Below are 27825 nucleotides of genomic sequence, written 5' to 3' on the forward strand. Positions count from 1 at the left end.
ACTACATGTTTTCATGTCGAACGAAAACTTGTGCACGTTTACTTAATGCAGTTTTTATGTGTTCGCCTCTAGCTGTCGTCTCAGCGCCTGATAAGTGGGGCCACCTGTTCCTGCAAGGCCGGCAGCGACGGCGCATACAAGCACGTCGCAGCGGTAGCACTCGAGCTCAATAACTTAGCCGATGCAACGTCGTCAACTGACATGCCTCAAGTGCTCCCATAGCTGGCCGTCTTCACTGTTGTATAAAACAATGAAACACGCGAAATTCGCTTTAGACTCCAGCTCGACGCCGCCAGAGAGGACCGAACTTACCCCGCTCGCCTGACAGCTTGTATCCAACGTTGCCTCCGTTCTTGCTCGTATGGTTTCGCAGGAAAGACGTAGAAAGATATATCACCTCTCATTCCTACGTAGTTATGACACTTATATACGCTGCAGTAACCGTCAGCCTCCTTTTTTTTTGTTCGGCGTTCAGTGCCCGCACCGCCTTTGCTAGTAGCCATCCTTGTGCGTGTCGTCCGCGGGAGCGGCTGAGAAGTGCGCGCTTTGACCGCCAGGGCGGCACGGAAACTCCAACGCTGGTTCCCTATAGGAACGTCTAGCTTGTAGAAGTCGACAGAAGCTAGGTCCGCCACAAGCTCTGCTTTTAGTCCAGCCTTACACCACTAGAGCAAGCTGCCCACATTTTTTAAAACCTCCTTGGTCTCTACACATGGTAGGGCATGGCTGGCTTATTGACCTCGAGATTGAACAGAGTCTGCACCTAGTGGCGAGCGGGTGAAACCCCGTAGTGTGGATGGCTCCTTGCGTCGTGTACTAGCCCCAACGTTCTCGCATGTGTGCGAATGTCATGTGGTCCTCAGAGGGCAGCTTATTCCTTGTTTTAGCACAGTCTCAAATGCTTGTACGTAGACCTACACGATATGCACGAGCATTTTGCCTTCTGATGCCTATATGCATTCTAATAGGTAAGTAGCCTACATGCACGTGTTGGTATGGCACTAGGTGTAATCGTTGCACGATCTTTTCAGTGTGGGTGCCACTTTCTCGTTCAAACACACCATATAGCGCATTTGGCGTCGTCCTAAGCAAAACAAGTATTAAATGTTGAGGTGTGAATAGAGAATTTTGGCGACACCATCTCGTGAAGTGCTGACGATTTCGTAATCCTTTTGATAGAACAAAGCGTGAACAAGCGTCTGCAAAGGCCGGTTAGCGGTAAATAGCCGTCACACCACCACCCGGAATATATCGGAAACATTTTACATGCAGTCACTGGGTTCGCAGTGTATTAGTGTTCCTTCTTGAATGTTGCTTAGAAATGAATTTTGTTTTTAACCCTTTCAGCCCTGAATTTTTTTAACGGGTAGATAATTTTTTTTCCTGTTGAGATTGCTTTTTTATCAACTCAAGATCACGAAAATAATTTTTCCTGAGCATCCCATCAGTGTGTGAGAAAAATAGCGCCATATCCTATATAAGGACACCAGGGCTTAGTGGTTGTGAAGGGAAATATGGTGAATTTCGATATTGCTATTTATTTTACTCTGTTTAGACCTGAAATTGTTGTGAAGCTAGCATGCCAGCAACCATATATTAGTTACTGCGTTTCAAAGGTCCAAAAGCAAGATTTTGCACTCGTGACACAGTACTCTTCAATGCACTTGAATGGCCATTATCTAATTATTGGACGCCTTGTAAGATCTAACATGATAATAGGTTGCCGAATCCTCCTTTGGTGCGCCGCAATTATTGTCGCCCGTGCCTGCATGGTTAAGCTGATGGAACTGCACTTTATCCTCGTTATCTTCAAGCCCTCTCGTGCACCATTCTTACACTGCAGCAAACGTATTCAGATAAATTATATACAATCTCGCTGTTGGGACCCCTTGCAAATTAGCAAGAAATGCAGGCTGATTTCCCGAGGAGAATAACAAGAAATTGGAAGCAGACACAAGCGCTACGGCTCCGGGTCATCATGCAATGCCTTCAAAGCTCCCGCAACCACTAAGCCCTGCTGTACGGAAGATGTAGTGTTGGAATGTTTGTGCGTGCAATGTTAGTGCGTGTTCTTTTTGTGCGTGGTCGTTTGTGCGTGTTCTTAGCAAGGAAGACGCGTGGGGACAAGACCACATCTTCCGTGCAGTGTGAACCGAACAGGAAGGCACACTCTAAATTGCGACAACAGTTCAATTCACGCTGTCTGAAAATTAGTGAATCAGAACATGAACAACGCCACCGCATTTCAGATTTATTTATTGTGCAACTTTTACAAACGCCGTGAACATGCGTTTGCTCTGCTTTTAAATGCGAAGCATTTCTTAGCGAACTTCTGCGACTTTGACCGTATCTATCTATCTATCTATCTATCTATCTATCTATCTATCTATCTATCTATCTATCTATCTATCTATCTATCTATCTATCTATCTATCTATCTATCTAGCCGCCTACGACTTCGTGCTCTCCTGGTCGCTTGGTTAATCGAATGTGCACCAAAATTGGTATGACGTAAAATGACTGTAATACGAACATAAATGACAAGTCATAACATGAAAATCATGACACGAATGTCATGTACAGCATGATTTACATGCTACGCTCATGGTGCGCTGGCGGCCGTTTCGCTAGCTTGATATACACCAAAATTGGTATCTTGCGACGTGACTGTGTGACGAACATAAATAACACGAGTTATCGTGAAAATCATGACACGCATGTCATGTACAGCATGACTTACGTGCCACGCTCATGGGGCGCTGGCGGCCGTTTCGCTAGATTGATATGCACCGAAATTGGTATCTTGCGACGTGACCGTGTGACGAACATAAATAACACGAGTTATCATGAAAATCATGATACGCATGTCATGTACAGCATGACTTACGTGCCACGCTCATAGTGCGCTGGCAGCCGTTTCGCTAGCTTGATATACAACAATATTGGTCTCTTCCGACGTGACCGTGTGACGAACATAAATAACACGAGTTATCATGAAAATCATGACACGCATGTCATGTACAGCATGACTTACGTGCCACGCTCATGGGGCGCTGGCGGCCGTTTCGCTAGATTGATATGCACCAGAATTGGTATCTTGCGACGTGACCGTGTGACGAACATAAATAACACGAGTTATCATGAAAATCTTGACACGCATGTCATGTACAGCATGACTTACGTGCCAGTGCGCTGGCGGCCGTTTCGCTAGCTTGATATACACCAAAATTGGTATCTTGCGACGCGACTGTGTGACGAACATAAATAACACGAGTTAACATGAAAGTCATGACACGCATGTCATGTACAGCATGACTTACGTGCCACGCTCATGGTGCCCTGGCGGCCGTTTCTCTAGGTTGATCGACCCCCAAGTTGGTATTGCGCGACGTTACTGTGTGACGAACATAAATAATAGGAGTTAACATGAAAACCATGACACGCATTTTCCTCAATGACATACAAGACGATGTATGCAGCTCTTTGCTGGCTGCTTCGCATTACACCGATTCCCACAATGCGTGGGATCTGCCGGCTTTTTTATACATGTGATTTCTTTTGAGCAGCAGCTGCGAATTCAAACTCGAAAGGTGCGTAAGCTGTCGCACGCAATGGTTCATTGTCGAGATAAGTATACGACTACGAACGCCATGGGCGCGCGCGATAACGTAGCCACGAGCGAAACGTAGCGAAAACGGGATGCCAAGTGAGTGCATTCGACCCGCCAGTCACGCAGACTGGAACACGGTGTAAGAATATACTCAGGTGATGACACTCTTCCCCTAATGCATGGGAAACCGCAATCCACGCGCGTCCAGATCATGTTCGGGTTCTTATCAGATGACTTGCAGAGGGCGCTACGAAAAGCGGGGCAGTCGTCTCCATAGCAACGCGCATGCTGCTGATAACGTGCATTTTTCTGTGCCATTTTGCTGAATAATGTGCATCCGCCAAGCGGCGTCGAGGGGCGAAATCGAGAGAGCAACAGGAGAGGGCACGGCGAGCACGGCGGCGATGACGTAGCACCACCGTGATTCGGCTACTCGCGGGCGCTCTCCGTCTCAAGCCATTAGATGGCGCACCGCTCAACGGACCGACGACCGAACATTTTCTGGCCGCCGCTTAGGCGAGCGCAGTGTCAACACCTGAATATTCTTACACCGTGGACTGGAAACAGAAATTTACTAGTGAAACCGACGCGCGCTCCATCTATCGTTAACTGCAGCAAGCATATCATTTTCAACGCTTGGCGGCGCTGACCTCAGTCCAAGCGAGCCGAGGCCGCGCGTCGGAGCGTTCAAGTTAAAGGTGCTGACGGCTATACAGGTGAATTAATGCTCCGCAGTTCATACAGCTTTCAATTGGGGTGGGACTGGTTTGCTTTCTGTTTCGATAACAGCATCTGTCCTCTTCTTTTTAAGAAAAAGCAATGTAAATCCACATGCTGAAGAAAACGTTGACAAAGTAATGATCCCAGTTTGTTGCACCCTTATAAGGTAATGCCGCGACCATTTACTGACTACGGCAAGTATGCGGGACCGCAGTACCACTGTACCATATGGTGCGGGAGCAATAGATGGCACATGGGGGAAGCCTATCACAACGTTTATTAGATGTGCCCGTTCGGCAACTCTGAAGAAATGAAGCTCATGCCTTGGAGCACATGCCACTCAGAATAAATTATCTCGTCTTTGGATCTGTGAGTATCATGCGCTCGTCGCCGCAGTATGTGAACTGCGCCGTTAGCGCTTAAAAAAAAAGAGCTACTTAATGCACGTTGGTGAGAAGCGTGATAATAAATTCCATTTTGGCGGCGTGAGTGAGTCTGGGAAGGAGGCTCTTCTCGGATTCAAAAAGAAACGCCAGGCCTGCGCTGAAACCGCAGCACAGTCACAGCGAAAGCTGGAACAGCGGCGTTTCTAGAGCCCGTTGTAAGCTCTCTTGGGGCTACAATACAAGTACACTAGAAAGGTACCCACTACGCCATACACAGAATTTTTGTGAAGTTGGGAAGCACCTACTAAGCCATTATTTGTCATTCTGCGGAGAAGCGATGCACCAGCTACACGTCTGTAAGGCATTATGTGCACTTTGTTGACGCGACGACTGATGACGATGAAGAATTATGGCTCAGTCCTTTGTAATTGGTTCGAAGCTTTAAACGACCCAGCAGTTGTGTAATTTGCATTGGGTGACGCCCGGTCGCTATTTCCCTCTCCCGTCATGCTGTATAACATACGTTGACGTGGGAGAGAGACGGGGGGGGGGGGCGAAGAACTTTACTGAGACCCCGAGGAAATGGATCATGCGCTTATGGGCTTCCTTGGCAACCAATACAAGTGCACTTGCGAGGAACCCGCTACGCTCTAAATCATTGTAATTTTACTGAGACCCCGAGGAAATGGATCATGCGCTTATGGGCTTCCTTGGTAGCCAATACAAGTGCACTTGCGAGGAACCCACTACGCTCTAAATCATTGTAATTTTACTGAGACCCCGAGGACATGGATCATGCGCTTATGGCCTTCCTTGGCAACCAATACAAGTGCACTTGCGAGGAACCCACTACGCTATAAATCATTGTAATTTTTGAGAAGTAGGGCAGCAGGCACTGTGCCATTTTTCGTCATTCTACGGACAGCCGTAGTACCTGCTAAACGCATGTAAGGCATAATGCGCACTTTGTTGATGCTGTGCCTGATGACGACGAAGAATTATGGCAGAGCCCTGTAATGGGTTGGAAGCAAGGATGTTTAAACCTCCTTGTTTGGAAGCATTCAACAACCTACTCGTTGCGCAATTCGCATTGTGTGACGCCTGGTTAGAGAATCCGCGTTGTGCGACGCTTGGTGCTTATTTTACTCTTCTACCACGCTATATTGCATATGCTAATGTGGTTCCTTCCCGACATGAAGCCTGTATAGGACCTTTTTGCAAAGCAGTTTCAAGCACCGGCATGGCTCAGAGGTTGAATGCTGGGCTCCCACGCAGAGGGCCCAGGTTCGAACCACGTTCCATTCCGGATTTTTTTTTATTTAGTTTTTTTTTCTTATTTCGAGCGATACTGGTTACGGACACCGGCGGCGGCGGCGGCGGCGGCGGCGGCAGCGGCGGCAGCGGCGGCAGCGGCGGCGGCGGCGGCGGCGGCGGCAGCGGCGGCAGCGGCGGCGGCGGCGGCGGCGGACAACTACGGCGCCAAAAACGGCCGGTGAAATGATCTCATAACAGCTTTCGCTGTAACACACCTGCAAACATCCACCGCTAACTTGGAACAATGCCTCCGGTAAACGTGCAAAAATCTTCGAGACGTGAGGGAAAGGGGAAGTAAAAGCCGAGGTGAGAGGATAAGAAGTGACGACGCTTGCACGGCCAGTGCAGTCGATAGGGAGGAACCGAACAGCTCTTGCAACGTCGGGTTCTCTAAAAAAACTGTGGTTGGGACCATGTCATCTTGTAATATGTCATCTACTGTAGGCGACCTTCGAATTATGGCCCCGCTTGAGGCTTGAGGCGTTGCTAAAGCTTTCATCGGCAGGCCCCGCTCCTAACTTTCAGCAGATTTCTTTCTTTTATTCTGAAATAAACTGAAAAGTTTCACAATTTGTTACTGTATAAGGATGTATGCAGCATCACGTACTATTTATTCACTGTATTGTTTTCTTTTACAGCGAAAGCTGTTATGAGATCATTTCACCGGCCGTTTTTGGCGCCGTAGTTGTCCGCCGCCGTCGTCGCCGCCGGTGTCCGTAACCAGTATCACTCGAAATAAGAAAAAAAACGAAATAAGAAAAAAATTCCAGGTTCGAACCTGGGCCCTCTGCGTGGGAGCCCTTATTGAACCTCTGAGCCATGCCGGTGCTTGAAACTGCTTTGCAAAAAGGTCCTATACAGGCTTCATGTCGGGAAGGAACCACATTAGCAAATGCAATATAGCGTGGTAGAAGAGTAAAGTAAGCACCAATCGTCGCACAACGCGAATTCTGTAACCAGGCGTCACGCAATGCGAATTGCGCAACGAGTAGGTTGTTGAATGCTTCCAACCCATTACAAAGGGATCTGCCATAATTCTTCATCGTCATCAGGCACAGCATCAATAAAGTGCGCATAATGCCTTACATGCGTTTAGCAGGTACCAACGCTCTCCGTAGAATGACGAAAAATGGCACAGTGCCTGCTGCGCTACTTCTCAAAAATTACAATGATTTATAGCGTAGTGCGTTCCTCGCAAGTGCACTTGTATTGGTTGCCAAGAAAGCCCATAAGCACATGATCCATTTCCTCGGGGTCTCAGTAAAATTACAATGATTTGTAGCGTAGTGGGTTCCTCGCAAGTGCACTTGTATTGGTTGCCAAGGAAGCCCATAAGCGCATGATCCATTTCCTCGGGGTCTCAGTAAAGTTCTTCACCCCCCCCCCCGTCTCTCTCCCACGTCAACGTATGTTATACAGCATGACGGGAGAGGGAAATAGCGACTGGGCGTCACGTCAGTAAAGTTCGCGGGGTCTCAGTAAAGTTATACAGCATGGCGGGAGAGGGACATAGCGACCGGGCGTCACCTAATGCAAATTACATAACTAGTGGGCCGTTTAAAGATTCCAACCCATTACAAAGAGCTGAGCCATAATTCTTCACCGTCATTAGTCGTCGCGTCAACAAAGTTCACATAATGCCTTACAGACGTGTAGCTGGTGCCTCGCTTCTCCGCAGAATGACAAATAATGGCTTAGAAGGTGCTTCCCAACTACACAAAAATTGTGATTTATGGCGTAGTGGGTACCTTTCTAGTGTACTTGTATTGTAGCCCCAAGAGAGCTTACAACGGGCTCTAGAAACGCCGCTCTTCCAGCTTTCGCTGTGTCTGTGCTGCGGTTTCAGCGCAGGCCTGGCGTTTTTTTGTACTACTTTTCTCGATGATAATAGTGTGCAAACTTCTTGTTTTAGTGACTTGTATATGGAGCCTCGTGATCCGAAATTCTACGTCACGACAATTGCAGCACCATCTTTTAAATAGCGGAGCTGTTTAAACTGAGCGTTAGTTAGCACCCGTTGTGTTTACTATGTGTCTGTCCATGTGATTTTAGCGCCGCGTTCCCAAAAGTTCGACCTGGTACATCATCGCATCTGCCTTTCGCTCCCGCGCACAAGATTACAAATAATGCTTGCAACGCAAGTATTTAATAACGTAGCGAGGCCTGGATGAAGTGGTGTGTGGTAGCAGGAGCATATTGTTCTCTGGAGGCATGCCTCGAGTGTCCCTACGGATCAGCCACTGAATCTCCCACCCTGATACTAACGAACTTTCTCGATGACAAAGAAGTTGCATCCGTTCCCTCGCTGCAGAAGCTAATAACACGGGCTGATTTCTCTTTACAAAACGAAAATTTTTATCTATACTCGGTGCAGTCCAATGGGCTAGACATAGTGCCGTTCGCCGATTTCTGTAATAGGGTGAGCGAAAACAATATTGTCATTTTAAAGGTACAATACGCCCTACCTCATCTGTTCAGCCTAAGTGTAAATACCCGTAAGGGTATGTCCCCCTGGTGATATTGCATATTACTGCGATAGCAATTATATGGACAGTCTCGGCTGGATTTTGCCGTCGCCGTCGCCGTCATGCACCGTATATGTATAAGTATGTATGTATAAGTATGTATATATAAAAGCCCCACAGAAAAATAATTCAGAAAAATGCTTCCGAAGCGCGGAATCGAACCAGGGACCTCTTGCTCCGGAGCGAGTGGCGCTATCCACTACGCCACGAAACGCAGATCCTCCACATAGCTAACGGCGAGCGTTATATACACACCCTTTACCGCTGGACGGACTCGGAGACGGCAGGCGATAATAAGCGTTTCTCCATTACCAGCGAGATGGCGCTAGGAGCCCGACGGGCGCATTTAAAAGTCGTCGGTGAGCTCGCTCGCTTCTTATATTTGCGCATGGGAGAACCTTGCCCTTCCGCTGTCTGCTCGCGCGGTTTTCTCGTGGTGAGGGGAAGAGGAATGTTTCAAGCTTTCACCGTGATGTCCGCGCTCATGTTACGGCACGTACGAATGTCACTCGAGCTCAGGGACGTCGCTAAACGAACAAACAGAAGATGAGCGCGAACTATCAAGTGTCACAGCTCGACACTTGAAGCACGCTAGTTTCCTTCGCTGCTTCGGCCGCCTTTGCAACAGGAGCGCTGTTCAAACTGAGAGTATCCATTGGCGAGCCTCACTTCGTATAGCATTAGTTTCTTGCTATCGCATTCATTGCTTCGCCCTTGCGGCGAAACTGTGACTTTTTTTTATTGCACGAACACTCTTATTCAAAATCAAAGCGCCTAATAACAAAGAATGATGTTTTTTTTTTTTTACTTACTGCATCTCGCATACCTAAACGTTTCACATGATCAATCCAGTCATGTGTCTTCGGAGCAACGTGCAACTAAAGCAGCAGACTCCGTGGTACCGAATTTTCATCATCACTTTATTATTCACTGTTCCGCAGCGCAGTAATACGAGCCGGGCTTCTGGCACACTCTTGGAGCTTCTGGCTCGAGAAGCTCGCAGGCGAAGTCAAACAGATGCGTTTGCGCCCTCTGCTGAATAGTCTTGTTATGCGCTCCGTTCACCTCTATCCACGGCACGAACTCGATCGGTGGCTGGTGGTCGCGCGTCCTCTTGCCCATCTCGTACATAAGCTGCGTACCTTCCGGCCCAGTGCTGCACCTGTCCAAGATTCACCAGTCGGTACCCACCTTCTCGGCACACGGCTTGCCAGCTTCAGTAGGCTTGTCCTGGCTAAGCATGCAGGCGACAAAGTCTAAAAGCTTGCGGGTCGGGTGGACATACTTGACAGCGCATGTCTGTACTTCGTTGATGTAGCACTCGTCGGGTCCGTGCTGACAGACAAATGTGACGGTACCGTTGACGACGTGCATTCGGGCATTACCGAAGGGCAAGATGTCGACGATAAGGTAGTCTTGCAGCTTGACGTACGTCGGCTGTAGCTGGTCCAGGATGAAATAGTGGCTGGGGAGACAAAGTCCCTCGTAGTAGAGCGTGACGTTTACGATGTTCTCGTCAGATGCGGAACATAGCGCTGGTGAGACAGCAAGGATGATCGCCAGTAGTCCGCTTAGATATAAGCGGGAGGACGGCATCTTGGGCGACAACTTTACGCACTGTGTGAGTGATTTACTTTAGAGCAGCAGCGGAGCGTAGTAGAGCTAGAATCAGATGCGACGAACTTATAGATGTGCGAAAGTACTGACACGCCTCGGCCAGTGGCGTGTCACGGGCGACACCGTAAGAGCGATAAGAAGGCGTGGTGCCCTTGACGACAATCAGTTATTTGTGCTAGATACTTCAGAAGCAGCGTTATCTGCGAAATGAATTTGGCCTGTGCTCGTGTAAAGAGCTTGTTTTCGCACTTTCTTGCATGACGCCACAACGGTTCTCAGTGTGCAGAAGAGAAATGGCAACTTCAGCGAGGTGTGCGTAGAAGTCCACTTCGGTATAAATAGGAGGATGGAATAATGAACAAGAACTTTGCGTGTACGACTGGCTATAAGATGGCTACGGGGTATGGTGGAGCTCGTACCTAATGCGACTGATGTGAATCTGCACGGTGGAACTGCCTCTCATCTTCGATGTCGTAACATGGTTCTTATCGAAAGGATTGATAACCGTGCTTAGTGTGTTCTTCACGGTTATCAGTACTTGGCACTCGACACTTGAGAAGGAACGACATATTATTGAGAGTAGGAAATACGTACGATCGGTACTCGTGTAAAGAGTCGTTTATTTTTGCTCGGCTAAAACACCTGGTGAGGCTAGTTCGTTAGAATTGGCAATTAAACGTGCAAGCGCGAATGAACCAGGAGAGAGAAAGAAGTGTACACACAGACGCGGCTCTGCCACCCACTACAGTTTCGTATGTTTCGCTCGAAACAAAATATGTGTGTACAACATAATTAAAGCAACATACAATGACACCAAGGAAAGCATGGGGGACATTATTTATGATTTCCTTGGCTTCACAGTATGCTGATTTATTTATGTTGTGTCCAACAAAAGAACGAAGCCTTCATGGATTCTCTCTTCCGTTTCAGCTAAAAGGGCGCTGGTTTATTTATTCAAAAATTGAATGAACCAGCTGTAGTACTGAGGTCATGAATACGAAAATGTCGTTTTAACTCCATCAACCTGCATCTTAATGACGAATTTGTTATTGATCGCACCTGGTCCCTTTACCATTTTCTACAAGTCCTACGTGACATTACCATTCACACTGTTCAACTGCGTATCCTGGATGTCAGGAGCGATTTCTATACACTTTCCTTATTTCTGCGTTAATTTTATCAGAATAACCTATATAAGGGAAGGAGTAGAAATCACCTGATCATATCTGTTTTTATTGTACTATTGTGATGTTGATGTGGGCTCAGGCATCTCACACACAAGGATGGCGCAACGAAAACACTGAGGCTTCATGTGGACAGGGGACGAAACTGACGGACACGTTACTAATCGACACGCACAATTCAGCACACTTCAGTTTATCGTACATATAGTTCGTGGCAGGGTGTCGGAACGGAACGAAAACCGAAAACGAAAAACGAAAAAAAACGATATTTTCGACCGGAACGAAAACGTAACCGAAACTTTATCTATTATTTCGTTCCGGAGTGAAACCGAAATTTTTTCAATCGTTTTTCGGTTCACGAGAAAACTTCGCAACCCGAAGCAACTGAGCTCATGCAATGTGAGCATATCTCAGGGTACAGTACTAGCGCGTGCCTCAGGCAGGAATTCCAAATCAAAGATATGCTGAAATTGTGCGAAAAACGAAAACAGTGGCAACCAGAGATGATTATATTAACGCAAGTGGACTTCTGCGCGCCTGTCACGCAGACCAGCATAGAGAGGGCACTGTCGGCGCTGAAGTTTGTTACAGCGAATGCTGTTATGAGATCACAACAGCTGATTTTGGCGCCATAGTAGTCCGCCGCCGCCGCCGCCGGTGTCCGTGACCGCTATCGCGTGATGTAAGAAAAAATAAACGAGAAACAAATTTCTAGGATAGGATGGGATTTCCACCGGCGCCCTATGCGTGGCAGTCGGGTCTTCCACCACAGTGCCACGCTGGTGCTTGTAGGTCCATCGCAAAAATACTCGATACACGCGTCATGTCGGGCAAGGAATCGTGTTTACATATGTAATATAGCGTGGCAGAAGAGTAAAATAACAACCAGTCATCACACAATGCTAATAGCGCAAAGAGTGTGTTGTTTAATAAGTTCCACCAGTGTTGCGGAGTTGCCCCACCAGAATTCGAATGACTCCGGAATCATTCCACATTTTCGCGACCCCGGAATGGAATGAAGACAACGCTTGGGGGAATGGGATGGGAATGGAATTAAGCGCCTTTTGCCCGGAGTGGAATGGGAATGGAATTACGTCTTTTTCCGAAAATAGAGCACAGTTTTCATCCTACGTGCTCTTTTTCAAACTTCAAACATTAGTAAGTCAGAGCCTCGAAATTAACAATAAAGCAGTATTTTTAAAATGGCTTGGCTGATTACAAGCGCGGTACATTTATAAGCAGCGTGCCTGCTAGAAACCAAGGCGTAAGTTAGTGTACGAACTAATGCATTATCCCAGCAGATACCGAAGGGAGAAACAAATTACCCCTGCGCGTTGGTTCCCATTGATACCCCCAACCCCCACATGAAAGTGGCGAATACACTATGCACAGCCTTATCTCTATTTCACGAGCTGCTTGGTACCTGACGCACGTAAGTAACCTTTGCGACAACGAAGACATTGCACACCTGCGCACAGGCGAACACAGAAAGTTCTCCTCACCCATCCATACTTGCGAGGCGCGCTTGACAAGCGTGAATGCTGCTGAGCAGTGCGACCCAGTGTTCCGTATTCGATACAAAGGCACAAGGTGCCCGAGCGGTGCACCGTTCCAACTAAACCAGCAGATCTAGAGGGTCTGATTCCCCAATAACCAAATCTTAGTTTTCTCCATATTCACGACCGCTCCAGACGCGTGGCAGAACTGCTTAGTCTTCTTGAATACATCTTTTGTCAGCATAAAGCTACGCTATGTCGTCATTTTAGCATTAACACATTTAAGCATAAACAATATTAAAACACCACCATTCGTTCAAACATGCTGACCATGCACTACAGGTATACCAGGAGAACTGTCCCTATGGGAATTAGTAGGGTGGTTCTACTGCACGAGATATGTCACCAAGGTACCATCCCTCGACCTTGGTAACGTGTTTTGCGTACTTTGCAGTTCTTAATGCATCTGATGACATCAGGTTTATGAGGCGTTCATTCTTAACTCGATAAAACTATCAAGATGCCTTTCCTACGTTGAGGAATTACAGGAATGGAATTGAACTGCCCGACCACTCCCAGAGTGCGAATGAGCTAAGTTTTTTCGTTCCGAGTAATTGTAAAGAATGGATTTGGGGCAAGTTCTAATTCCCCGCAATGGAATTGAAATGGAATGGAGGCGCCCATTCTGCAACACGTCTTCCGACCCGCTGTGAAGTGCTCAGCCATAATTCTTTATCATCATCAGTCATAGCACAAAGTGCACATAATGCCTTACAGATGTGCAGCGTGTACGACGAGACTCCGAAGAATGACGAAAAATGGCATAGTGGGAACTTCTCTACTTCAGAAAAATTGGGATGATTTATGGCGCAGTAGGTACCTTGCATATTTACTTGTATTATTGCCCCAAGAGACTCTCCAACGGGCTCTACAAAGTCCGCTCTTCCAGCTTTCGTTGTGAACATACTGCGTGTTCCGCGCAGGCCTGGCGATCTTTTTATCAGAACAGCGGTCTCGCACATCAGATAGTACACTCAATGACGTGCTGCTTCTGAGATCTTGCTCAATCCCTTGACACAAAGCCTTGAGCCCGCTAAAAAATTCGTATTTGTCTTTTGAGAAAATACTATGACTTATTAATACTGGTTTGTGCTAGTTGGTAGGAATTCGTGGTACAGTTACTTCCGCTACATCACAAGTAACTACATCACAAATGCAATGTTCATTATATGATTACCTTAACTTCGAATTTTTGCATACAAAAAAAAAACCGTTACAAACCGTTGCGGAACATTTTTTTTTTTTTTCGTTCCGGAACAGAAACGAAACGGAACTGCTTTGCGGTGGAACGAAACTAAAACCAAAACGAAAAACATTTCGTTCCGACACCCTGGTTCGTGGCGTCTATCGGCGCAGTGATGACACACTCACGGCACGTCGGCCGCACGACGACGCTGTCGTGGCAGGTCCAGGTGTTAGTGGGAACGTAGCCCGGCACTGGAAGAGTCTGGGGCGTCGCCCAGCACAGGATAGACCGAGGGCATGGCTTGGCCGCACCGGAACGACCTGTCGCTGGGTGAACACCTGGCCCAGGAACACGCCGGAACAAGAACACGAGCCTTGGGTAGCCGCCCAGCTGGCTCGACGGGGACCTGTGTCGCGCCCAGAAAGCTCAGGCTTGATTGTTTGCTTGCTTGACCCTTGAATCTTGGCTGGCTACATGGCCGACCGTCCAGAGTGCGAGAACTGCTCATTGGCGTCTTCTTCCCTCGATCACCACGAGCACACACGCACAATCGAGTCAGTGAAGTTCATATCCCAACTACCATAGGCGTGCACAGTGTTGTCCACTAGGGGGGCGAAGAGTCCCCGCATCGTCCCCAACCCCGTTTGGTCAACTCCGAAAGAAAACAGTGGATTCAAAAATGAAAACCAAGCGACGACGTGCTTCCCACAACAGCCTGCATTTGATCCCTGACATTCTGGGGGCAAGAATTGAAAGTAAACAGGTCTTGGAATGCTACATCAGTGGTCCTCGGCTGCCATTATCGTCAAAACCCTCCTGGCCATAACATTACACTTTAAGAATGATGGGATAGGTCCGTCTGAGTAAACGTGCGGAGCGGACTTGGCAGCCCCCTCACATGACCAAAGGTGCACCCCCTGCCCCCCTCCCTCGTGCCTACGCCTTTGACAACTACAATGTTTTCTCTACAACACATACATACTCGGATCATCAGTTACGTTGTGCATCCTGCTAGAAGGCCTGTGTGGTCTGCCGTATTTATCAAATAATAAGTAAGTAATTGCACAGGCAACTGATGTTGCAATATTATTTGATGATTAAATAAAAGCTGTTTCAAGCTACTGAATCTCTAGAATATAATATGTGAAAAGCACGTATCACTACACACAATCCATTGCATACAGATGTACATTTAAGAGCACATTTCGTTCCGATGATACTAGTGTATATTTGGCGGTGCTGTGTAGAGGAAACAGGCCTGTATAATTGTCTACGTCTTGCTGCCAGCGTCACCGCGATATAAATACGTTGTGTGTTGAAGAAAATGCAATGCATTACGAGAAAGCTTATAAACGTGCTGCGAGGCAGACCATGACGGGAAAGAGGAGACCTGTGATCATGAACACGTGTATGTTAATCTCCTGTTAATCTGTTAGTCACTTCTGTTAATTTCCTGAGCCTGTATCGTTCCACATTTGATGAAAGTGTTGATTTTCGGAAACCAGGGCAATAAAACGAGACAAAAGATACTTTGTGTTGTGAGTGCAATTCATTCTTTTGTTTTCTGGCGCGTGCTGCACGACTGCAGTGTTAGCAGAATGCACGATTGCCAATTGCGTACATTCAAACACGCGAAGAACGCGCGGCGCAGTACGCACGTGTGGATGCATAAAAAGAAAAAAAAAAGCGCGCCGCGCACGCAAGAAAAGGAAAAACGGCGCGCACGAAAGAGCTAGGGGAGGAAGTGCGGCTGGTGTTACTGCTGTCATGACGACGCATACCGCGTGCGCCGCCATTTCTAGTTCGAATCTCTGATGAATTCCAACCGCTAGTGTCGTAACTGAAGGGGACGTTTGACGATGCCAGCGCTGACGTCATGAATTAAGACATCCTATGAGAGGTATACGGAGTAACACCCCCCTGGACTGACCCAAGAGCGAGGAAGGACGGTCAGTTTCCTTGACAACGGTGTGCCCACATTACGTATCTCTGCACACGGCCTGTATCTCCCGCGCGGTTGATCCCTTTGCAGACCAATTGGTTTGGACACGGCACGCATCCCTCTGCGGTTCCTCCTCAACGGTCTATCTGTTCATCGCGCGCGCCTATTGGGCTCCGTTACTCCTCATTCGGGTAATTCTGCCTTAGAGTGTAGCGGTTCATTAAGTTTAGTACGTGTTCCCTCTCATAAGAAATCATACCTTGTTCCCAGTGTCCCTGTACAGCTTTCATTCACATCAGCCCGTATTTCTCGCATGCAAGAGACGCGTCCCCAACAGTCGTCTTCGGGCACGAAACATCGCCTTGGAGACATTACCAGCGATATCCCCGAGCAGTTTCTTGAGATACTGAGTGCATGCTTGATAATCAAAGCAAAATATCAGCTAGCAGACAACCAAGACACCAGGATGAATCAACCACGAGGTGAAATAGAGAAAGACAAAGTGAAAGAAACAAATAAAAAAGGAGAGATACAGAGAAAGAAAGAAAGAAGAAGAAAATAGACGTACGGATGTTAACTGAAACAAATATATTTGGTTTGATACCCTGCACGGGTAGCAAAGAAAATGTAATTGTACGGTCGCTTCTCCTACACCGAAAAGGACAATAAAGACGAGGGGCAAAGAAAAAGAGAGAGAGACAAAAACAGAGCATGCACTCAGAATCCCTACTGCAAAGCATAGCGCATGACATTGCCTAGTAGCACAGTAGTTCACGTAGGTTTGTTGATCGTAAGAAGTGCAATAACGCATTCGTCGCCCTCTACGACGGCGGCTTTTTAGTAAGTCGTTCCTCAATAAATTATCATATTCACATGTCAATAGCACTATTGCCAGTGTTTTTCTTTTCAAGTATTGTTCAATTGCTTTTCTTTTTTCAGCATCACAAATACTGCTCCAGAGACGTCGCTGCTAGTATCACCAATGTAATTACGTATAATTTGCGGATAGATTCTCTCCGCTTCGTAAATATTCAGCTGTCCGTGCTTTAAGTTTGAAATATTTTAAATGTGATAAATTTTAAATACGCACAGGCATATTCTTACTTGTGTGCATTTACCGTTGTTTGCTTTATAAAACACTTCGTCGACTTCCGTATCGTAATACTTCAGAGGGAGAATTGCGTGGTATACCGACGCGCAGTCAACGGTGCACAACGTGTCAAATAGCGAAGGCTGGCTCGCGCGCCTTGAGCCACGTGACGTTCTTGCTGTTTTGATGAAGTCGGCTGGGTTACACTGGCGCCTTCGCTAGCAAAACAGGTAATAAAAATTTTAAAATAGGAAAAGAATAAAAAAGAAATAAATAAAGATGAAAAAGAAAGGTTGGAAGTGGTGTTCGTTCCGCGAAGAAGAAAATAAGGTAAAGGAGAAATCATTACAGAAAATGAAAACGAAAATTGAGCCAAATATTTTTGAAATCCACCAATAGAATATATAATAATATGTAGTTTTTTGCCTCAATATATTGCCAAATGAACACACGCGTAGAGCTACGCTCACATTTAGTGTTATGGAGCATCGCAATCACACCTAAACGAATTTTAAATGCCACTCTCTCTAGAATTGGCCGTTCTAGACTTAATGGTTACCTGTTTTCTTCTTTTGTGTACCTTCTAGTTCGGTGCATCGGTGCAACAGGCTGCTCTAAAATGGGACAATGCTTATTTAATCTCTCGTTCGTTGCTTGTGTCTCGCTGTTATATTGAAGACGAGCGTGAACAGGTGATGTCGCATGAGCACGTCACTCCATCTTTGATGAATCGCTTGCGCCAGATGTCCAAATATTCCTGTGCTTTCTCTTCACTGCCTGCAATAGGAAATCGCATACGTCACAACGTCAGCATTGCAAAAGCGACCCCATGTTTTTTGCACTTTTATCAAAGATATCATGCTAAGCAGGAGAAAGTACTTTCTGGCAGATGCATATTATAAAGTGACACTAAAGTTTATCTGTTTGTTCACCATAGCGATCTGTGGTGTGCACATCTGAGGTGTGCTTTCCAGCTGCGAGGTTCAGTTAAAATGGGGATTATTTCGACAAAAACAATTTCAAGAAATAGTGAAGATGGTGTAAGGGTAATGTTTAAGATGAATATATATAGAAGAGAAACGAAATTTTCGACGACCTGGCAAAAGAAGATGAATTCATCACTGGCAGTCAGCCTCTACAATCGATCGACGCTGTGTCTATATTGGGTGAATTACTCACAGGGTCTCTTGGTAAGAGGACGCACTTCACGGAAGAAACAAAGTGAGTTCTGAACGTTAAGCGTTACCAAATAAGGACCTACAGCTTGCAGTTAACCTCAAAAGGAAATTGTATGGTCATTTGACTATGGTGGTGCTAACTTTAGGACTAGGCATATGAGAGTTAAACAAAGGGTCTACACGTAGAAACACATGAACGTTACAAAGGAAATAAGTTGATGCTCTTACAAAGAGAAAAATTTCCGGCATATGACACGCATAGTGGGAATCGATTTCATGCTAAGTAGTCAGCGAGAAGCAGCCTATGCCGGACTGCTCGCTTTGAGTCGACTGTTACAATGTGAATTGACCTTCCTTGGGTAAATTTAGTAGTTGTACACATATCGTGGGCTTGCAAGACATGATATCGTTCCAACTCTGTCCGCTCATTTCAAAGGTAAAAGTGTGGTAAACCTCCGGCGAAAACGGCGAAAGCGTTGTTTGTAGACAGCTTTGTGTACCCTTATATGAATTAAGAGGGTTAAAAGGTTTATTGAAGGTAACACGACAGAATTCTTACAGGAACCGATCATTAGTGAGTCTTGCACCTTGTAAGTGTTAACTAATATGATTCCAGACGCCACCGACCCTTTCTTATAGTCACCTATATCTACACGCGTCAATCCGATGCGTTAATAATAATCAGGTAGACAGTGTAAAATGTTATATAGCAATTTTTTCATTGCACACGCTCACCGGGAACAGTGCAAAATGCCTCAATAAATATTTTTTTTATTGCACGAATAGCCGCGTATCCGCCTCTCTTCGCTATTCCAAAACAGTCTTTAGGAGCTGAATTGGGGGTACAGCAACAGTGAATAATTCGTCAAGCTATTCAGAACAGTTGGAGCTGTGGCGGAACAAATGGTCGGAACACGCGGCCAACCCGTCGTCTAGCCCCTTCAGAAGCGAAACATTAGAGAAGCTTAAAGCACCTGAAGCCATAAACTTATTGTCAAACACTGCCCCCTCGCGGTTTGCAAGGCAGTCCGCTGACCTACATTCTGCTAGAATGTCGCTGGGGGACGTTCCAGTACCTCCTGCATCTAGATAAATTGAAGAGATACACACGAGTTACAGGACGGAGATACCGAATGACGCGTAACGCGCGCATTCTAATGGTGGGTCTAAAACCAAGAAAAATACAGAGAATGTTGCCACTCATTCGTTGGGAAGACACTGAGCTTAGGATGCATAACTCAGTGAAGACCTTAGCCGAAAATCGCCAAAAATTCGCCATGTAGCCATTCATAACTTTAGGTCGCCACGGGCCTCTCAAATTCGCCAATTTGGCGAAATGTAGCCACCACAGACAACCCCGGGTAGCACTCACGTTAAAACCATGCTAGTGTTATCGCAATGAGGGCACGCTACGGTGTCATGACTTGCATATCATAAACAGCGATCTTTGGTGTATTTGAGCAACGCTTGACTGAGTCAAGCGTTGCTCAAATCCACTTGAGTCAATGTTTAGTACATTATTATAAAATCAGAATGCCAACAGTGCAAACGTAACTGGTGCTGACTCGCATAACGCTTGTATGGGGTCTTTTTCCCGAGCAGCTTGGAGCACTGGCGTGGTTATGTGGTAGATAACTTCTCTGCCATGTAGAATGCTAGCGTTCGATTCCGGCTGGAGCCGTGATTTTACTCCTCGCATCCATCGCCATTTTTAGCTCATCAAGAAGGCTGTCTATGCCAGCACCAAATTTTCTGCAGCACGGGCTCCTCAACGCTATCGCGTTAATATTTGCAAAGTATGGGTTGATATAGACTGCGAATCACCTGTGACGCATACACGTATACAACGTGCAGTGTTATGCAGATATGTGCCATACGAGACTGATGGAAAGGGTTTCATGACGCATGCGACAGCCAAGTCACGTTATTCATCTCACCTCTTGTGAATCGTGTTCGACATACCCTCATGCCCTCCTATGACAGGTTTCGTTGGTATGTTCCCAGTTAAGAGACGACCGCGAGAACGTAGGCGGCTTGAAGAAAGAAGGCAAGCAGTCTGTAAGCATATGCTGCTTAACTACCCCGCGAAACGAATAATCCAAGACGCGATTTTGCTTAATCACCGGGGCAACTGCGCGTGTCATATTACGAAGCCCATATTTACTTATATGACTCAGCAAGCTACAGTCTAGAGTTGCTTTACAAAAAGACGTCTATGCACCTCGAAGACTTGGCTCAAAGCCATAAAATGCGCCTGAAGCAGCTACTCGCTGACTGCTTCGCATGAAATTGATTCCCACAGTGCGTGAAATCTGCCGGTATTTTAACGCGACAACGTTAAAAGGCCCGTGCCGCGGAAATTCCGATGTCGGCGGCGCCGCCGAAGGTTGCGAGCGAAAGATGGGCGTTGTACGGGAGCAAAAAATCGCCATGTGCGCAAATAACACAAATCATGGTTCAGTGCCACAATGGAACCCAGGCCTTTTACGTTGCAGGCAGGTGTTCACCACAGAGACACGCCAGTGTTTAAATGTTTTTTCGGGAAAAAAAACCCTACACAGGCGTCGTGTAGTGCCACGAATCATGTTAAACATAGGTCGGCAAAAATTGTGGAGCTCACCTAGGCTCACTATAGAAATATAGTTCGCGCTTAGGGCTCACTCGGACTCAGATTCCCCAAAGTTCTTCTCAACCGGACTCACTCGGACTCAAACTCACCAAAATATTACTCAGCCGGAATCACTCAGACTCAGACTCACGGCTACGTAGGTGCGCATATTGTCTTACGGACGCGCAGTGGGCACCTCCGTAGAAATATATCCAAGTGGGCACTTCGCCACTGTACTCGCAGCAGGCATGCCTTGTACACCGCAAACGCAAACTAGCCTAATTTGGCGTTTTAAGGGCTACAATCCTCCTTAATACTACCTTCATCTGGACAGTACTCCCTTAGGGTGTAATGAGGTGGGTGTAATATGGTCGCGCTGGTATTCACAAATTTGGGGTGAGCGAAGCATTGTCGACATATGGAGAAGCACTCGAGAGGGCGCAAGTTTATCATTTTTCTAGCGGCACGACACGACGTACCAACGAATTCGGAGCCGAAGGTGTTTACGTCGGCCTGCATGACGCCCCACAAATTACGTATCGACCTTAGTCAAGCGCGAACACACGCCAATGGTACAAGAACAGAAGTTCGGAGTTCCGCGAACGGATTACCAGCCGCTGTGTACATACATTGGTACATATATAAGCCCAAGAAAAAAGCCCGCGAGCAACTAGTGGCGGTGTAGTGTAACGGTTATGGTATTTGCTTGCAGTGCGTGTGGTCGCGAGTTCGATTCCTATGTTGTGCGTACTTGTATGTAAATGTCATAACTGTGCATAAATAAATTGATGTCCATTTTCTAATACGTCCTAGTGATAAATAATAGCAGAAATTCTTCGTGAAAGTCTAATATAGTGCTTGAAAAAAATTTTTCTCGGGGCCGCCTATAAAAGGAGGTTTTAAAAGCTCTTAAAAGAAGCAGAAAAACTCCCAATGCCTCCTTTCAAGCCCCAAAATGAGCAATAGAAACACCAAAGGTACCTTGTAAAGACTCTGTTAGTTCCATGCAGTCACTCCCTCAACAAAGGATGTAAATAAAATCTCCTTTTCAAGTGGATTTTGAGTAGTACCTTTAGGATGCACGTTATGCGTCGAGCCCAAAACTCCCTGAAAGGCTTGTAGCGAGTGAGAGAGACGTCCGGCGGCCGACGTGGCCGTGTCGTTCTCGCTACTTTATTAGAAGGCCCTAGTACAAGCAGAGCGGCAGCGGCTACCGGCGTCCAGCCGCCAGGAACGTGAGCTCGTTCTTAACTGCTCGTGCCTCGAGCGCTAGGCATGAGCTGCGCGAGAGGCGCGGCGCATAAATGGTAAAACGATGATGATGATCGTGAGCGATGATGATGATGCCGCTACAGATTACTCCCCCCCGCAGGCAATCGCCTTACAAATAAAGTGGCGAGACCACGACACGGCCACGTCGGCCGCCGTCACGTCTACCTCTCTCGCTACAATTGGTGACCCGGAGAACACGCCCTTTGCCGAGCGGCCCGCTGCCATGTTGCCGTCACTCTGCCCGCCAGTGGAGCCGTTCCACCCGGCCTACCCCCGAGCGTGGTTTATGCAGCTCGATGCCATTCTCGCTCTGAATGGCATCACGGCACAGCCGATGATGCACGCCGTCCTGCTCCAAGCGCTGCCGGTTGAGCTACAACATCTGTCCGCCGCGTCGTCATCCAGCCCGCAGCCATACGACGACCTCTGCGCTGCGGTGCTGGCTCGCTATGGCGAGACGTACCGCCCGCTACCGGGGACCCGTGAGTTCCGGGTTTCCCCTCCGTCAACGCGAGCGGTACCACACGGCCCGCAGCCCTCCCATGACCACGACCTACCTTCCCCGGCTACGACTCCTCCGTCCTCACGTCAGGCCACCAGCGCATCGATTCCCGCGCCCGACCACCCGCCCGACGAGGTACAGGAGGTTCCTGCTGCCATCGGCCACTCTAATGAGAGGTCTGTTTTTTCGACAGCTTCGGCCCACGGTCCTTCAGACTTGCCGGCTTCCTGCACGTCTTCCCCGACCTCCACGGCCCACGACACTTCTGACACGTCAGGCTCCACGACGGCTACCTCGCCGCACGCCCTGGAGCCTGCCGTAGACACGGACATCGTGACTCCCGCTGTACGACCCCCAATTGCGGAGGCATCGTCAGCGATGTCCAACGAACCCGCCTTTTCGACCTCGACACTGTGCGCATCTTGCCAACAGGAACTACCATCATCCTCGAAATCTCCCGCAGCAGACGTTCAAGCCCATAACCAGCTACGGCCGAACGTGCGTGACGCTGCGACGATGACAGAAAATCCCGAGGACCACCCGCCGTGCTTGCCACAGTTAGACCAGACCGCGTATGCCCTACCGGCCACGCAGGCATACAACCCACCTGCCACCCCGCACACGCGCTCTCCTTCACCTACTAAACTTCATTCTGCGACTACAGTTGCACCGTCTACCAGTCTCTCCAACATGGCTCATCCAACCGAGATTAGTCGCGCCACGTCTATCTGCAGCGCACGCCTCGCGGCTCGCCTGCACTCTACACGGCAGACTATGGAGCAGCCGCAGCCAGTGATGTGCCACCACCAACGCCGTTACCGGCACCGTCGCCACGCCAATTGCGTCGCCCGCCCAACCAGGCGAAGTTCGCACCGACGAACGTCTAAATCAACTGGCCAAGATGTACTACGCCTACGCTCCACTCTGTCTTTAAGTCACCTTTACCCGAGTGTGCGGACGAACCGCCAGCATCACAAGAGCTTGTGTGTGTGGCAATTTCGCTGGGCTGCACAGCGGAATTTCTCGGCCCACTACCGATTTCCAAGTCATCGGTGTCGCTCGCTCCTTCCAACAGCGTCTCTCCGTCGCGACCCTCGCCCGCTGCGCTGCTCCCAGAGTCGCCCCCCCAGAGACCTTGTCATTTCTGACGGCTACCTTCACGTTAACGACCTGGACTGCCCACGGACCCTATCGCTTCGCAACATGAACATTCCTGTATATACGCCCCCATAGTTTTTCATTCCGGGCTCATTTCTGCGGGGGGGGGAGTAATCTGTAGCGTCATCATCATCGCTATTCATCATCATCATCATTTTTACCACCTACGTGCCGCGCCTCTCGCGCAGCTCAGGCTGAGAGCTCGAGGCGCGAGCAGTTAGGAATGTGCCTACGCTCCTGGCGGTTTGGACGCTGCAGCCGCCGCCGCTCCGCTTCGGCAATCGCCTTACAAATAAAGTGGCGAGACCACGACACGGCCACGTCGGCCGCCGTCACGTCTACCTCTCTCGCTACAGGCTCAAACCCGTTTGCAGTGTATGACAGTTTCAAACGGCCAATCTTACGCACCTACAGGCTCCTTTCATCGTGGCACGCTTGAGGCATGTCCACCGAGAAGGGAAGCCTGGCTAAACCCTCTTGGTGGCACCATGACGCCGTTTTCAGTGATATGCAGGGTATGTACAGTGAGTTTTAAAGACGATAGTCTTTTTTGGGATACTTAAACGGAGAAATTTTGGTCTGTCTTTCGGTTTGTCGGCACGTCACTCGATTCAGCCACTCGGCCAAAGTTGAACCGCTTGCCCAAGGGCCAGCCATCTTGAACGGCTGACTAGGTTCATACTTGTGTACATTGTCCATCAAAAAACAAACATTACGCATATCTGAGGCGCAACATCACTAGGAAAGTATTAGGTGGTGTGTTCCTTTAATAGAAAATGCATACATACGTAATTCTAAAGACCCTAGTTTCTTAAGCTGCGCTGAAAATGCGACTGCGCTGAAACTTGCCTTCCTCCGTGCCCTCTGCACGAGCTCACTGTTGGGTTTCGGTTTCGCTTCTGTATTGCACTCTACGAATGCCCTGGGGCGCCGCTCTGGCATTGCTGTTTTACCGAGGCGACGTGTAAATAAAAGAGTGTGTGGAGAGTACTCGTTGAGTGTGGACGTTTCTTCAGCTTCAGCGCTTCGCGTCAAACCGCGTGTTCGAGCTGGCTGGCGTCCCCGCCGGTCGTGTTGGTCACCGCCGGTCTTCGCCTGCTGCTGCGCCGAGACTACCAGCCCGCAACACAGCACTCATGTTTCCCGACGTATTGCCAGATGGCGTCCATATCTCACGCAGCGCCTCTTCTATCGTCTTTAGACGATATTTGCAGCGAAGCACGCAGATATTTCATCAAATCTTGTTTTTGATTTCGTTAGGAGGGGGATGGATCCCCCGCTACCAAAAATTTCGTGCCCCACTGACCCTGATTTGGGTCAGTGGCGAGAGTCAGCGCAGGGCCTCTTCTCGGGGTGCGCCCTGCATGATCAGCGTCAACCCGACACAAGGTACGTATGCCAGCCTAACGAACATAGCCAACACCACCTCCAGTGCAGCCTACCTATTGGTCCATGTGGATAGCGGCATCTTGCGTCGAGACAGCAGGCACACGTAGGACTCCTGAGCAATTTGAAGCCTTCAGCAATTCACAGGGCAATGCGCGCGCTGAAGTGTTTGTTCATGGACGCGATTTACTTTCTGTATTTTACGCTCAAGCGTAAAAAAAATATCTTAAGGTCATTGCTCAAGCAGCAAGTGCATGGTAACTGTTCTTCAATAGTGCGTTCAGAGGTGCGCGTGCATAAAGAAAGATGAAGTGGTTCATATTCTGCCCCATTTTCGGCCAATCCACCAGTGTGGTTACGAGCCACTTCACAGGAACATGAGCATCATCAGCATCATCCTCTTGCACTTGGAAGCCAACGGGCGGCCTGGACCAGGCAACGCTAGACGCCGCAGCCAGTGCGTCTCTACCAAGGGACTTTAACCGAGATTATCCGCAGCGAGAACCGTGGTGCAATAAAGTTTATTTCTCCTTCTCCTCATCTTGCCAAAGATACCTTTTCACAGCGCAGCTGTTATGCTTTTCGTTATGTCGTTACGGTTTCGCATAAGCCATCATCATTGTGAATGGCCTCTACGTTTCTAGCGCGTGCAACACAATAAATCTCTTCGTCCTCTTCTTCATCTTCTGCTTCGCGTCCCGAACACGAGCGCGTTCTCCATTGCGCCGATTTGTCCAACGTGGGATGCAATAAATCGGATGGGCGAGAGAACGAGTACATAAAGAAAGAAAGAAAGAAAGAATGAAAGAGAGAGAGAAAAAGAAAGAAAGAAAGAAAGAAAGAAAGAAAGAAAAAAAATAGTGAAAGATCCGAAGGCGAGCATCGTAACCACTCGGCTATCCAGGCACGCTAGCAGAGCGAGACATAGCCTTGTATCTATACAAGGCTATGTCTCGCTCTGCTAGCGTGCCTGGATAGCCGAGTATAGTATAGTATAGTATAGTATAGCGAGAGAGTCGGAAATGGAAGTGAGGGTGAGAAAAAGAGATGTGAGGAGGAGGAGGAGGAGGGAAAGGATGAAGGAGACAGTAGAGCATAGCACAGAAAGAAAGAGGATGAGAGAAATAGAGAGAAAGAAAGGGAAAGAAACTGAAAGAGAAAGACAGAAAGAGACAGAATGAAAAAGGAAGCGAGAAAGAGAGAGAGATAAAGGAAAGAAAGAGAAAGAACGATAGAAAGGGAGAGAAAGAGAAATAAATATATAGAGACAGAAAGAAAGAAGTAGAAAGAGAGACAAAAAAGACAGAAAATAAAGAGAGGGCGGGTAAATAATGAAAACGGAAACTCAATGTAAATCTTTTTTCGAATGTTTATTTTACACATGACAATGTAAACTAGCATTTTGCATTACGGCTTATCTGGCATTTCGTTAAATAGTTCACTGCCTGATCTTTTTGGTCAATCGCCAGAAATGGGGGGCAGATGTAGGCTGCCTGCTAGTTTGGGCTTGTGTTTAGTTCGGCGCACAATTAGTTCAACAAGGCATCGCTCATTTTTGTGTCGCACTTTCGCGCGTATATTCCGTAGGTTATTAGATGCGAAGTATCTTATGGCGGAGTTCAATCCGGTGGTGGTGTGTGGCATGACCACCCTTACTGCGCATGCGCATACTCTCTCCACTCACCCTCTCCCCTCCCTCTCTCCACTTCCCTTCTGCCCTTTCCCCCTCTCCACTCTTCCTGTGAAACGCGGGCTACACATGCCGAAATTCTCTCCTGCGCAACGCCGTGATGAGCACCAGCACATGCGCGTCCCCTCCCCCTCTCTCTCCTCTCCTACGCTGCCCCCTTCTCGCACGCCTGTCGACCACGTTTCCCGCTCGCCCTGTAAGAATTAACGGCCAGGCTAGAGGGAAGACAAGACGCGCGTAGCGTTCCTCTTCGCGTTCCACGACGCGAGGTCGGTACCATGCCCAACGAACGCCATCGGAATGCTATCGTGCAAGTGCCCCGGCTTTGCGTCGCCTCTTGGTCCCCTTCAGTGGGAAATGGTGTAATTTTTACTTGTTCATGTGTTGTTTATATCATAGAAGCTCAACTAGCTCCCAGAAGCTGTAGATAAATGTTCGTGTGACCTCTGTGGTTTCCGCACGGCCGGCGTGACCTCGCCTTTTGTGAATCAGAATGCGGCACGCTAAACGGAGAAACGTTGCGCTGTGCAAGGCTGCCAAAGGGATCCTCTTACGGCTGCTGCCTCGCTCCAGTGGTTTTCCTTGGTTCGGCAACGTGAGTTTTTGAACTTTTGTGCTATCGTGCTGGTGAGCCGTGGTATCAACATATTTTAGATGCGAAGTGTCTTATGGCGAAGTTCAATGCGGCGGTGGTGGTGGTGGTGTGCGGCGTGACCACCCTTACTGCGCATGGGCATACCCTCTCCACTCACCCTCTCCACTTCCCCTCTCCCCTTTCTCCCTCTCCACCTCCCCTCTCCCCTTTCCCTCTCTCCACTTCCCCTCTCCCCTTTCCCTTTCCACTCTTCCTGTGAAACGTGGGCTACACATGCCGAAATTCTCTCCTGCGCAACGCCGTGAT

At 48.1% G+C, this 27825-nt stretch overlaps 1 protein-coding gene and 2 pseudogenes across 1 annotated transcript in view; 1 reads left to right on the forward strand and 2 right to left on the reverse strand.

Moving 5' to 3' along the window:
* Positions 1 to 9460: 9460 nt before the first annotated feature.
* LOC119383726 (gamma-interferon-inducible lysosomal thiol reductase-like) lies at positions 9461 to 10233 on the reverse strand (annotated as a pseudogene).
* A 4161-nt stretch (positions 10234 to 14394) lies between these two features.
* The window catches only part of LOC119381913 (phospholipid-transporting ATPase ABCA3-like), an 81834-nt gene continuing 68403 nt past the window's right edge, over positions 14395 to 27825 (forward strand). Inside the window, exons 1-3 of the mRNA XM_037649663.2 lie at positions 14395 to 14476; positions 22884 to 23555; positions 25109 to 25237. Coding sequence (XP_037505591.2) covers positions 14395 to 14476; positions 22884 to 23555; positions 25109 to 25237 — 883 coding nt within the window. The remainder of the gene's footprint in view (positions 14477 to 22883; positions 23556 to 25108; positions 25238 to 27825) is intronic.
* Positions 25110 to 25245, reverse strand: LOC119384190 (U1 spliceosomal RNA; annotated as a pseudogene).

Source organism: Rhipicephalus sanguineus, chromosome 2, assembly GCF_013339695.2.
Source record: "Rhipicephalus sanguineus isolate Rsan-2018 chromosome 2, BIME_Rsan_1.4, whole genome shotgun sequence".
Taxonomy (NCBI): domain Eukaryota; kingdom Metazoa; phylum Arthropoda; class Arachnida; order Ixodida; family Ixodidae; genus Rhipicephalus; species Rhipicephalus sanguineus.